The sequence below is a fragment of the Rhinoderma darwinii genome, chromosome 4, assembly GCF_050947455.1.
Source record: "Rhinoderma darwinii isolate aRhiDar2 chromosome 4, aRhiDar2.hap1, whole genome shotgun sequence".
Classification (NCBI taxonomy): Eukaryota; Metazoa; Chordata; class Amphibia; order Anura; family Rhinodermatidae; genus Rhinoderma; species Rhinoderma darwinii.
In genome coordinates this window covers 193,757,462-193,772,357 of record NC_134690.1, presented here as the reverse complement: position 1 = coordinate 193,772,357, position 14,896 = coordinate 193,757,462, and the positions used below count along the sequence as shown (strand labels likewise).

The window sequence follows — 14,896 nt, the reverse complement described above, 5'->3', positions numbered from 1 at the left end:
CGTTTTGTTTAATTTTGTTGGAATCTGCAGTTCAAAGTTTTGTGTTGTTTATGATTCATGATTCATATATGAGGGGTTAGTGACTGCCTCCATTTTTGATCTTGCCCTCCTCCCATTCTGCCCTGGGTGATTTTAATTAGTTTAATGCTGGTTCCTACCATCCCCAAGTATATGTAGGCTTAGTCCCAGTTCTGGGTGTATGTACAGAGTAGGTCCCCACCTATGGGGGGCGCCTTGTCGTGGCAGCTGGGCAAACACAACTTGAACTTGCTGTTCAAACTTTTGTGTTGTTTATACTATCCATATATGGTCAGTGATGTCAGGGACTCCTCCTGGAGCGGAATCCCTGGCAACAGCGTGGCCAATGCTCTGGTATTACGCTCCTAGAGGGAACCCCAATGGGGCTATCTACAGGGGTGTTAGCGCTATCTACAGGCAGGGTGGCGCTATCTTCAAGGGTGTGTGGCACTATCTACATGGGCACTATGGAACTATATGGGCACATCTACATGGGAACTGTGGCACTGGCATATATATGTGGGCACTGGCACTTTATATGTGGGCACTGTGACATTATGTGGGCACTGTGGTGGTATGTGGGAACTGGCACAATCTATGTGAGCACTATCTTCAGTGGGCACTGTGGCACTATCTACAGGGACATAGTGGCCCTATGGGGCATTGTACTGTATGGGAGCAACAGTGTGGGCATTATACTGTATGGGGCAGCTATGGGGGCATTATGCTCTATGGGGCCAGCTATGGGGCATTATAATGTATGGGGGCATCAGTGTGGGCAATATACTGTATGGGGGCATCTGTGTTGGCTTTATACTGTATGGGGGCTTTACACTTTACACAGGGGCATGCTGCAGTAATGTATGCAGCAAACAAAACTGATACCTGACAGAAACATGACTGATCCATTGGGTAAAAAAGTGGATCAGTCATAACTGATCGTGACGGATCGTAACGGATCCGTCCTACCCGTCATGGCTCCTGTACAAACAGAAATTATGACATGAGTGTGAACACAGCCTAATACATTAGTATTGCAGAGCATTATAAAAGTGATCAAAAGATTGCAAGTTCAAGGACCCTAGTGAGACTAAATAAAATAAATAATATCAAATAGTAAACAGTTCATTACAATTTATTGGAAAACAAAAACAAAGTGAAAAAAATGCTAAAAAAAAAAATACATATTTGGTATCATATGAATCGCAGTGACCCATATAATAAAATAAACACGTTATTTATGCCGCATTATAAGCAGTGTAAAATAAATATATATATATTTATATCAATGGCAAAATTTGTTCCTCCCCCAATAAATTAAATAAAACGTATTCAATAAAAGTTCAATGTAAACAAAAATGGTGCCAATGAAAACTACAACTTGCCCTGAAAGCAAGCCCTCAGAAAGCTACGTCTACGGAAAAGTAAAAAAGCCATGGCAACACAAAAACAAATTATTTTTAATTGTAAGTGTAATTATTTTGCATATGTAGTAAAACATAAAAAAAAACATATATTTGGTATCGCTGTAATGATCCTCACAATTAAGTTAACATGTTATTTATACTGTACAGTGAACGCCATAAATAAAAAATACCCAACGATGGAACTTCTGTTTTTATTTCCATTTCCCCCCATATAAAATGTATAAAAAAAATGTATTCAATACATTATATGTACCTTAAAATGTGCTGTGCGCTCACAACCAATCAGATATCTCCCCCTGCTGCTCCCCTCCCCTAAGACAGCATAAGTCTCACACACAGTATTACTATTGACCAATAAAGCAAGGAAAAATTGCTAGAATTACAATATTAGGGGGGGGGGGGGGGATGTCATCTTACCTTTTTCACTAACACTTTCGCTTTCAATTTCCACATCCTCGCAACTGGTATATTCTGGTGTAGATGCTCCTTCTTCTTCTGAGCTACTCACTGACATCTGTCTTCTCTTTCCACCTCTTTTAGATCTGTGGGGCTTTGGTGGGGATGGCCTAACAGATTCTGATTGATCTGAACTAAGAGAATCGTTCCTTGACATTGTCTCCATTTTTTCACGATTTGTTTTTCGCATTAAAAGAGCAGAGCTTGGATCTAACCGAGTTTGTTTTTTGAAAGAATCATGGTTTTTAGCCTCAATGTGTTCTGGTGGCACAGGGCTATGTCTAGGACTAGGTGGACTGTGATTTGACGCTTGGTTTGGCTTTGAAACTATCCCATCACCGTTCCTATCAATGGAGTAGGAATGCTGACTTTCTAGAACAGTTCTTTTGTCCTGTGTCCCAGGTGCTTGACAATTCTTCCCTAGTTTGTTCTCAGGAACATCTGCTTCCTCTAATTCTGTATGTGGTAGTGATGCGTCACTGTGTCTCCTCTCATGACGTGCCTTTGAAACCTTGGCATGCATACGCATCTGTTGTTCCTCAGGCTGTGGCTTTATGGGGTATCTGGCTAAGTTGGGGTCACTTCTATACCGTGTTTGATACTCTTCATCAACCCCTTCCTTATCCTCTTCCATATTTGCTCCTTCCTCCAATTTTTCGGGAATGTCCTGTGATCTCCCCTTTCCCAGTCTCCTACTTTCTCTTCTTTCTTTATGTTCATCTGTATAAGCTGGCCCTTGTTGATTTGGAAATTTCTGGTTTCTCTTACGATCGCTTTTTGCAACTTTTCCATTCTGTTCAGAAACGGACATGATCTTCTTCCTATAAACAATCACGCAAAAAAGATTAATAACAAAATGGTACATGCAACATTAATTGCCTTTTAATTTTGACACACTGTCCTTATTCTTTACATTAAAATATATTCCCCAAAGTAGATTTTGTCTTTTACTTTGGACAATACCTACTTGTTAGATGGGTCCCGTTACATTAAGCTTATCACAGAGTGTCCCCCTGCTGGGACCCCTAGCGATTCACAGTAATCAGGGGGCAAACCTGGCAGTAAAAGTGTTACATTTGTAATGCAGGACAGGACAACTCCTCCAGAGAAAAGACACCTTTTCTGACCGCTTTCCTCTGTGGTCAAGAGATGAGGATCCTGAACGGTTGATCCCACTCCATTAACGCAGAATTTCCTTACAGGGCATATGAAAATTGGTTTCCTAAACTCGACAACCCCTTTAAAATCTTATTAAGTTCTAAATGTTGAGATTTATGGTCTTTAAATATTAAAACAAAAAACTTTTATATATACTCACCATTCTTTGCCTCCGACCTGCTTGCCTCCACCCTCTGTTGGCAATCCTATGTGATGACGTACCCTCCATACTGACAATAAGTCAAATGACCATGGCAGCCAAAAGATCTCACCGAAGTGTTTGGTCCATAGTGATTACCGCAGCAGCCAGCATTTGGCCACCGAAGTCAGGTCACTTGGTAAAATTGGTTAGGTAAGTATATATAAAAGTTTATTATTTTAGGATAATCCCTTTACACCAGTTATAATTTGCATCTCATTACACACTATTAAAATTTTATGTTTATTGTACATTCTTTAAAATATTAAAATAAAGAGCATTTTCAATTTTGTTACCCGCCTATTCACTGGCACTGACTGACTTTCTGAAAAGTAAATAAAAAAATAAAAAAATAAAAAATATATATATATATATATATACAGAAGCATAGAACACAGCAACGGCACCAGGACTTCAGAGTAGATGAAAGCAAAAAGTGGATTTTATTCACCTCAATACAGCAACGTTTCGGTTCAACAGGCTTGAGAAAGGTTCCTGTTGAACCGAAACGTTGCTGTATTGAGGTGAATAAAATCCACTTTTTGCTTTCATCTACTCTGAAGTCCTGGTGCCGTTGCTGTGTTCTATGCTTCTGTCTATCTCTTTGGGGAATTGATTCAACCCCAGGTAACGAGCACATGGCCTGATTTCCTGGAAACCATTGGAGTGCTGTGTTCATCTACCTTTGGACTGTATATATATATATATATATATATATATATACAAATCCACTCTGTCAAGTCTTGAATTTAAATTTAATCCTGTACAGAAAAAAACCCAGAAAAGGCCTTATGTCTATTTTAAATTCTCTTTTCCCACACCCAGAATACTACAGTACTGTAAGTGTAACTTGGAGTAACCCAACTCAAAACTTTTAATTTTGGTATAAGTTTTAGTAATCTGTGTAGGCATGTGTTACCATAACACAAATAAGTACTTTTACTTACTTCTCTACAGTAAGTCCATCTGGTAATCAGGAATTCTTGATAAGTTAGCACCAGTCAGGTCCTGAATTAGAAGAATTTTGCTGCACTTAGACTAGGACTCCCTTGTGACACAGGGTCCCTGGTGAACTACAGTAAAATTGCAGCATTACTGCAACTCGCATGTGACTTTAATGTTTCCCTAAGGCAAAAAGTCCCAGGCGACTTGCAATGATCGCAAGAATTCCATCCATGTTGGAATATATCAGATGGTCCAGACATTTTTCAACCCATAGTCGAGTTGCAGTAATGCTGCATTTTTACTGCAACTAAATTTTGATTCAAATTTGAATTTGCTATTTTATTTAAAAGAAATAAATACTGTCATACCTGGGCAAACTCAGGGGGTGTCCTAGTCCCTGGAAACCCCTCCTCTGTGCTGTTCAGGAGAATACAATGCATTAAATGAATAAATTCTCTGCTGCCACTAGGGCAGCTTACTGCATACTACCGTAATTTATTAATGAGTTGAACGGAAGCTGTAAAAGTTCCTATGCAGAAAGCACCCCATAGTGGCAGCCGCAGGCAGACAAAATTTAAAAGGCACCCATACACAATCAATTATTGTCTGCAAATCTTGCCAATTTCCACGGGACGCGCCGAGCATCTAATGTGTGTGGGGCCTCCCTGCTTTCCCCTAACAGAAGATGTCGGGGCAAAGAAGGATTGGGCATGTTCAATTTCAATGCCCGATCCCTTTGTTCTCAGGGAAGATAAGCCGTGTCTGCCAGTAACTTACTCCTCTCTTCCCCTTGAAAACATAAGCATGCTTGCGTGTGTATGGGGGGTGCTTTAGGAATAGATTTTGGACAAATGAGTCGACAGCTATTGAAAGTTTAGGGCCACCTTTACTGGATGATTGTATGTAGGTAAACAGGGGATTTGGAGTGCTGTATCAGATAAACAGGGACTAACCGTGGACCTATAAAGATCATATAAACTTCAATTATAGGTACACTTTTGTGCCCGAGACCACAACTATTTACCCCTTGACCATCTTAAACCATAAAATAAACTATATAAGTAATATATTATTATATAACATTAAGTGTTAAGAGAAGGAGGGGGTGGAGGGAAATTTTGCCATCTTTGTTGTGGGCACTAACACATTTTTGAAACTCCCCTTTAAAAATTGTTTGCCTCTGATAAAGTACTAGAAATGAAATGTAAATACGCCACTTGAGCAGTAATTGCTGCTACATAAATAATTCAATAAGATAACAAAGATAATTGAGAAAAATTTCACAAAGTCAAAGAGATCTGTTGTAAGATAAACGTGTGAGGCGCCATGATCTTACCTGTCTCGTGGCGGTTCACTTCTTGACCTTGATGACTGTTTCTGCTCTTGGACTGCAGCTTGTAATGATGGTTCGGACCCTTTGCTTTGATCAGACTGTAAACTAGCAGGTGAGGTCTCTTGAGAACCCGCTGTTGCGGCAGTACTTAAAGGAGTCTGAGATCTAGATCTCTCTTGAAGTCTGGCTTTCTTTTCTCTTGGTGCATCAGAACCAGGATTAGTTCCAGTGTCACTTAATGTTCCATCCTGATTTGGAGGCTGCTGTGGCCCACTTCCAAAAAACCAAGCTCCCGATTTTGTAAGAATTTCTTGTTGTTTTCGACACAGATTACAAACCCACATAACCTATTTATGGGGAAACAAGAGAAGAAGCGTAAGACTAAGGCAAAACAAACAACACAAAAGTATTTAAGACATAAAACACACAAAGCTTTATTAGGGAATTCATACCAGATAGGCCCAATTTTAAAGGGGAATTCCGTTTTTAGCAAATAAAGGTCATTTTTTTGTATAATGAAAAATTAGACTATCTTCCAATATACTCTCTGTATTAATTACTCACAGTTTTCCAGATCTCTACTTGCTGTCATTCAATAGGAACTTTCATTGTTAGTCCAAGGGGATAAAAAAAACCTCTCCATGGTCATGTGATGGCCACACAGCTGCTGGGATCGTTACAGTTACAGTATGTGTATCAGAGCCGTGTCTTCTAACAATCGCAGCAGCTGTGTGTTTATCCCATGACCATGGACAGAATTTTATCCACTGGAAGTAAACAAATAGGGTTATGATAAATTATCTTGGACAATTGTAAAACTTTTCATTATGCAAAGAATAACCTTTACTTGTATAAAACAGATATTTACCCATTTAGCATTAGGAGTCTTAAAGGGGTTTTCCGGGGAAAGAAAGTTGATGGCCTATCCTCAGGAAAGGCCCTCAATCTGTAATCGGTAGGCTGGGCGGACTGACAGTATCCCTGCCGATCAGCTATTTCGAAAGGGCCGCAGTGCTCGTGCGAAAATTGCTTCACCTTCATCGCTCACGCTGCTCAATACTGTGAAACGCCGCTGCTACAAGTCGGCTTTTCACAGTATTATACATTAAAGGGAATGAAGGGGAAGCAGCCCATTCATTTTCTGTCTCTGGAACACCCCTAGATGAATGCCAAGATATTGCGGATCAGTAAAACTAGACTAAATAGGTTATGAATGTCAGCTGAACATGCAAGGAAGAATTAGGCCCTGTTCACACAGAGTTTTTCGACACGTTTTTTGACCTGGAAACTGCGGCAAAAACCGGCCGAAATTGCCTCCCATTGTTTTCAATGGGAGGCGAGGCGTTTTTTTCTGCCTCAAAAACCCCATTTTTTTTTACAAGTTTTTTGACGCGGAAACTGCAGGTCTCGGGAAAAATAAGCGACATGCCCTATCTTTTAGCGTTTTCCGCCTCAAAAACCCCATTGTTTTCTTACGCGTTTTTTTTACACATTTTATGTCAAGAACCGCTCACGGCTTTTCCCTTTGCCTGTTGAAAAAATAGGTAAAAAAAACGAATCAAAGAAACGCGTCAAAAATCGCGGCAAAAAACGACTGTGGTGCAAAACCACTTAAAAAAAAACGGAGAAGATTTTTCCAGGCAGAATTTCCTGCCTGTAAAAAACTCCATGTGAACATAGCCTTAGGGCTGAGCAATAGTATAGGTAAAAATATAAACCAAAATGAATAATGCAACTGGATGAACTATGATCAGGAGATGTAAGCTACAAGTCATACAAAGAAGGCACAGAAGCAAGACAGAAAGTCTGTTCTCCCAAAAACTGCGGAGAAGATTTTTATTTTTTAAGTACTTTAGTTTGATGGGGTAAGGTACTTTAGGGCTTAAGGTTCGGTTTCGTGGAAATATACAAATAAGTAATCATGTTTAATTATTGTAAACAAGATGTGTTCCTTTCTTTATTTTATTTTTTACACTTTTATTATAAAACACTATTCTGTTGTAAACTGTTATAATTGGTAATGGTTGTTTACTGTTACGTTTATTTCAAAAATTCACCCCAATGGGGGACAGCCATAGCATCTGTGTAGTGTTTCAATGCTCAACACATACACAAATGCTATTCAGCACACACAGGGCATAGGAGCTGGAGCTGTATCAGCTGTGAACTGCGCATACACTATGGCACAGTTCGCAGCAATACTAAGTGTTAGAGAGAGATGGGCGCTATGATGTTGGAGTCTGGAATCCGCTGCCATAGACGCATAGATTACTTCCGGGAGTGGCTTCCAGTAGAGCAGAGTTTAGGTCCCAAGAATGAGCATCAGGACGGACGTCGGCGCCGGTTTCCAGGAAGAGGAAAAATTAGATATAGTCATTGGCGGAAGTTTAGAAGGTGGTCAGCGTCAGTGCTGCTTCTATCGCTGCGCAGTCACCAACAAAATCCACTCTCCGTTTGCACACAACCACAAAATGTCACCTCCAGGGATGAAGGCCAACCCCAATTTGCAGCTACAGAATTACAGGTTGCTTCTTTGTAGCCAATTTCTAATTTACTTACTCTGCTGGCCAACAGTGGAAAGTATAAAAAATTATTATTAAAATTTTCATATTTCCAGAAAAGATAAAAACAAAAATATAACAAACATTTGTAATTAACATATACTAATAATTTATTTTGCAAAAAAAAGAAAAATGGGGGCTACACATTTCCTTTAAGTAGAAGATCTACAGGAAACAATTTTGAGAAAATATTTTAAGCTTAATTTAAAAATACCTATTTCTGTCGATGAAACTATTAACCTTTCTCCCTGTACGACAGATCAATGAAGAAATTCCTCATACTGTGTTCGTGTGACATTTGGTGTGGCGTTTTATATATAGAAGATAGATAGATAGATAGATAGATAGATAGATAGATAGATAGATAGATAGATAGATAGATAGATAGATAGATAGATAGATAGATAGATAGATAGATAGATAGATAGATAGATAGACAACAATGCTCCAACGGATGGAGACATTTTATTTTCATTTTATTTTTATCTTTAGAAGCAGCCAACTCTACCAAGGTTCTTTGACGGACCGAAACGTTGCTCATTTGAGGTGAATAAATCCACCCTTTTTCAGCAATCTTGAAGTCCTGGTGCCGTTACTTGAGCCTATGGTTTATATATATATATATATATATATATATATATATATATATATATATACACGCTATATATACACTATTATTAAACATTGAAGTTGCAATACCAAGGACAAGCGGTAAGGTTATGCAAATCGAGGAAGTAGTGGGTGTCACTAAGGTCTGAAAATGATAACATTTTCCAGCACCTAGCTCCAATCTGTGGCATGTAAGAGGGGCATAAAACCAGATTGAAAGCAAAGTTTTTTAGCCACATGAAACCTCAAAAATTGGATTAAGTGGTGTGGGATTATTGTGCGACGCCTCCTGTTCGCCGATATGCCAGTTATCACCACTTGTCACAAACTGAGAAGGACAGAATCCTTGATTCGAGAGACCTTGGTTTATCACTCCAGCAGATCGCTACATGCCTGGGCTGAGATGTCAGAACTGTTCAACGTTGCGTGTATAGGAGGTTGGGAGAACAACAAACAGGAATGACAGCAAGATATGAGCAGAGGCAAACCTCTGCATGGATGAATCATCTGATTGGAAGAATGGTGCGTAGTGATCCATTCTGTACTGCAGGAGAAATTGGACGTCACATCCCAAGCCTAGGACGGCAAAACATCAGAAGGCATTTGCAAGACATTGGGCTACAAGCCAGACATTCAGCTACAGGTGTTCCATTGACCACACGCCACCGCTCTCAAAGGCTATGATGGTGCACATCAAGACGGCAATGGAGGCTGAAATGGAGGTCTATCCTCTTCAGAAATAAATCCTGCTTTTGTCTTGAACGCAATGATAGCCAGAGATTGGTCTGGAGACCACATGGGCAAAACCATGAAGGGGCCTTCAGAAGGGAACTTCACACCGGTCCTACTCCTGGGATTATGGTGTAGGGTGGCATAATGTACCATAGCCGGACCCCTCTAGTCTTCATTTCAGGTACACTAGCAGCTCGACGTTACATTGATTTGGTCATGGAACAAGTGGTATGGCCATTTCTCCAAAGTGTCCTAGAAGCCTTTTTAACAGGACAACGCCAGGCCGCATGTTGTTCTTGCTACTATGAGCAGCCTGCGTGACCTAAACGTGCTACCATGGCCTGCAGTGTAACCGGACTTGGAATATTTTGTTTCCATTTTTTTTATAATTTGCATACCATTAACATGTCTATCGATCCTGTGATTTCCACAATTCCAAAACTTTTCCTTTGTGGTATTACAATTTCAATGTTCAGGAGTGTATATATATATATATATTTTTTTAAGTTTTGGTTTTTCTGTTCCTTTAGGGTATGTTCACACGGCCTATTTTCAGACGTAATTCGGGAGTTTTACGCCTCGAATTATGCCTAAAAAGACGGCTCCATTGCGCCTGCAAACATATGCCCATTGTTTGCAATGGGTTTTACGATGTTCTGTTCAGACGAGGTGTCCTTTTACGCGTCGCTGTCAAAAGACGGCGCGTAAAAAGACGCCCGCGTCAAAGAAGTGCATGTCACTTCTTGTGATGTTTTTGGAGTCATTTTTCATTCACTCCATTGAAAAACAGCTCCAATTACGTCCGTAATGGACGCCGCGAAAGACGCGAGTACTTGCAAAAACGTCTGAAATTCAGGAGCTGTTTTCGCCTGAAAACAGTTCTGTAATTTCAGACGTAATTTGTTAAGACGTGTGAACATACCCTTACTATGTTTTCAGGATGTCATAATTGCTGCATTTATAAAATTTACTGACCACCTCTGAGTATCTGGGTTACTGTAAATCTTTTTCCTAATAGCAAGGGCTTCCCTATTGAGTTATTGAGTATATGAAGGAAGAATTATTGTCTTGTATATATATATATATATATATGTATGTATGACAACTATTTACAGTAGATACATGATTATAACATTTCTAATTCATGTAGCGGAGCTAATCTACATTTATAAAACAAAGTTTAGATTAACATCTAAAACCGTCTGAACAGTTCCGACTAACATTTTTATAGATTATTACGATTACATTAGACCAGTACTACAGGATTAGTTGCATATTTACTGATACTTGAGTCAAGGAGAAAAGGACTTTGCCCATTTGTCATTGGTTGGAGGACTAGATTTCAATGATAGTTTATTGATTTACATAATTACATATAAGATACATAGCCAAAGACTGTACAAACAAACCTAACTTATTGTATATATCATTATGATCAAACACACTACTGTTTATTAAACTTTTCACAAATTTAAGGGAATGTATCATCTATATTTTTTCCCTAATTAAGGCCAGATAGTGAAACATAACCTTTTTTTAAAAATTTGTTTTCATTTTTTGACTGTACATTTTTTTTATTCTATTTTCTGTACATGATTATGGGGCAACCATTTTGCCTGAGCTGCTGTTAACAGCATTTAACAATAGGTGATGGACACAGCTCCTTCCTATTCTGGGACTTCTTCTGTTCACAGGTTCCAATGGTCAATGTGGCTGCTGTAAAGCATATCTACATGGACCATAGGAACCCTGTGAACAGAAGAAGTCCCGTGATAGGAGGGGAGTTGTCCATCACCTATTGTCAATGGTGGATCCTGGGTTATTTATATAGAGGTGTTACCTTTCAAGGTGATCCTGCCTGTGATGATAATGAGATGTCTGCTGAGAAGTGATCTCTACAGAACAGGAAGTCTCAGTCTATTGTGAGGCTCAGTGGCCAGAGTGAAAACTGCAAGATTTCCGGATTATTTTTTTAATTTAGATAATGACATAGAAAAAATAAAAAGTTACCACACATTCTTAAAAAATATGTTTAACATAAAAACTTGATTTAAACAGTAGGCCATTTTCTGATGACACATTGTCTGGTTTAAAAAAACAAAAACATTTTCAAATACCCTTTTGGGAAAATTCGGAGTTAATAGGTAAATGTCACCATTCTCCAGGTGGTGACGCTGCAGGGGAGTTGAACATTTGCTCCCAGTTTCTCCCATAGATTACAGCTGATCTCTGGGGATCCTAGCAGCTGAAACCCTATGGCAAACTTATTGTTGGAGACTCCCGATAACAAAAAGGTATTGTCAAAGCAGACAACTCCTGTACAATTTATGTGAATATGTCCTTACAGGGACAGATAACAGTTGACTGCAGGGGTTTCTGAAGGTGGAACTGTGGCATTCACCTGATCGCCAGGCCAACTCTGGTTATAAAAGAGGTTGTCTTCCTGAGACAACCCGTTTATTATACCTTTTCTAGCTAGAGAATTGAACATCAAATTGGTCTATAATTTAACACTGCCATGACCAGTTGTATTTTTATATTTGGAGGGTTAGATTTTGTAAAGCTTGGTAAGGTTCTATACTGCACAATATAGAAATAAAAGAAAACTAATTTTTAGAACTTGAGTCTCAGAACTTGGTAGACACTAATATATATTAGTGTAGATCAGGGGTAGGCAACCCTCGAGAGGTGGAGCTCTATTGTTGTAACCTCTTGGAGGTTTCAGGTTTACAATACTTTGTACCGAGTTGTGACAGGACCTTGGGGGAAATGTTGTAGAAGCTTCTGCAGGTTGCTGTATATACAACCATAAAAAGACCTGCAGAGCAAAAAAAAACAACTTTTAAATAATTTTCTTTCCCGTCGTAAGCATTTTTCCTTTTTTCTTTTTTTGTTTCTTCCTCCACATCTTCCAAAAGCCATAACTATTTAATTTTTCTGTTGACAAGTTGAAGTTTTTTACTACACTATTTATTGTACCATACTGAAAAATCGAGAGAAATTTTTTGTGGGGTTAAATAGAAAACAAACAGCAATTCATCCATTGTTTTTTGGGTTTCGCTTTAACAGCATTCACAGTGCGGTAAAAAACACATGTTAACTTTTTTTCACGGGTCAATATGATTATGGCGATACCAAATTTATATAGTTTTTGTTATGATTTATTACTCCTACAAAGAGAAAACTGTGTTAAAATATATATTTTTTTATCACCATATTTTACGAACCATAACTTTTTTATTTTTCCATCGATGAATCGGTGTGAGTTGTTTTTTTATGGGGCAGCTGATGTTTTTATTGCTACCATTTTGGGGTACTTATTGATTACTTTTTATTAAATTTTTTATAGGAGCTCAGGTGACCGAAAAACAGCAATTTTGGATTTATTTTTTTTATTTATTGATTTATTTATTTTTACGGCATTCAACCTGCAGATTAAATAACATTATGTTATAATAGTTTCGAATTTTAAAGAGGCTGCAATACCATTTATTTATTTTTTTTCTATTTTTTACTTAAGTGATTGATGGCTAGCGCAGTACACTGCAACACTTAAAGAGGCTCTGTCACCAGATTTTGCAACCCCTATCTCCTATTGCAGCAGATAGGCGCTGCAATGTAGATTACAGTAACGTTTTTATTTTTAAAAAAACGAGCATTTTTGGCCAAGTTATGACCATTTTTGTATTTATGCAAATGAGGCTTGCAAAAAGTCCAAGTGGGCGTGTTTAAAGTAAAAGTCCAAGTGGGCGTGTATTATGTGCGTACATCGGGGCGTTTTTACTACTTTTACTAGCTGGGCGTTCTGACGAGAAGTATCATCCACTTCTCTTCAGAACGCCCAGCTTCTGACAGTGCAGACACAGCGTGTTCTCGAGAGATCACGCTGTGACGTCACTCACTTCCTGCCCCAGGTCCTGCATCGTGTCGGACGAGCGAGGACACATCGGCACCAGAGGCTACAGTTGATTCTGCAGCAGCATCGGCGTTTGCAGGTAAGTCGATGTAGCTACTTACCTGCAAACGCTGATGCTGCTGCAGAATCAACTGTAGCCTCTGGTGCCGATGTGTCCTCGCTCGTCCGACACGATGCAGGACCTGTGAGTGACGACACAGCGTGAACTCTCGAGAACATGCTGTCTGCACTGCCAGAAGCTGGGCGTTCTGAAGAGAAGTGGATGATACTTCTCGTCAGAACGCCCAGCTAGTAAAAGTAGTAAAAACGCCCCGATGTACGCACATAATACACGCCCACTTGGACTTTTACTTTAAACACGCCCACTTGGACTTTTGCAAGCCTCATTTGCATAAATACAAAAATGGTCATAACTTGGCCAAAAATGCTCGTTTTTTAAAAATAAAAACGTTACTGTAATCTCCATTGCAGCGCCGATCTGCTGCAATAGCAGATAGGGGTTGCAAAATCTGGTGACAGAGCCTCTTTAAGTATTGCAGTATATCCTTCGAAGTTCGCCCCAAAAGTTAGTTCAGTTTCTCTTAAAATAAGTCTCACAAACCTAGTAGGGTATTAAAATAAGTGCAAAAGGAGTCAGTTATGTTGCTAAGGTCTCAACCACACTTCAGTGATATTCTTCAGTGTGCTATCCGTTTTTTTAACGGATAGCACACTGACCCATTGATTTCTATGGGGCCATGCACACATCCGCTTGTGTCCGTTCCGCAAATTATAGAACAGGTCCTATTCCTGGCCGTTTTTGCAGATCATTCAGCCATTCTATTAATTGGTCCGTTAAAACTATGGACCACACACGGAAGCCATCCGTGTGCGGTCCATGTTTTGCGGATCCGTGATTTGCGGGCATATAAATGGCCACAGATGTGTGCTTGAGGCGTAAACCAGAAATTGCTGCAGCCATAGAAAGTGCAGTGTATAATCTCTTTTGTCAAAACTGTTTCTCGAGCTACGCCTCACCAACAACTAAGGGGAGGATCACCAGTAAGGGTATGGTCCCATGTAGTGGTGGCTGAAGCCCGACCCACTTGCAGTGGCCAATCGCCACGGGTATTAGGCGCAAAATTGTGCGGCCATTGGCCACCGAATGCAGGTTTGGTTCCAGCTGCATGCGGCTGCCGCTACGTAGGACCGTACCCGAAGACCTGCCTCACAGTTTGAGAAGCATTGCTATAGATAATTATTCCTACACCAGGTCCAAAAATGCATACCTAAACTATGTAACATACCGTACTGCAATGGCCAACTCGGCACACGTATATACTATACTAGCATTAACCGTATAAAGATAGTCATATTGTGCATCTAGGTCAGATCATTTCTAAAAATAAACAGTATTTTAATCCTGCCATGGAATGCAGATGTCGGTGTCAGCAAAAGAATACAGATTACGTGAATTCCTGGTAATAATACAGCTGCTCCTCTAGTCAACCTTTATAAGAACATATCTGTTACATGATAATCACTTTCAGAGAAGACTTCCAT

General features: G+C 39.5%; 1 protein-coding gene across 11 annotated transcripts in view; it reads right to left on the bottom strand.

Annotated features, from left to right (window-relative positions):
* RIMS1 (regulating synaptic membrane exocytosis 1) overlaps positions 1 to 14,896 on the bottom strand; it is a 318,140-nt gene that overhangs the window by 213,065 nt on the left and 90,179 nt on the right. For all 11 annotated transcript variants that reach the window (XM_075862025.1, XM_075862029.1, XM_075862026.1 and 8 more), the window contains 2 exons: positions 5,540 to 5,883; positions 1,863 to 2,722 (listed from right to left, as the gene is read on the bottom strand). In XM_075862025.1, the coding sequence (XP_075718140.1) occupies positions 1,863 to 2,722; positions 5,540 to 5,883 (1,204 nt within the window). The remainder of the gene's footprint in view (positions 1 to 1,862; positions 2,723 to 5,539; positions 5,884 to 14,896) is intronic.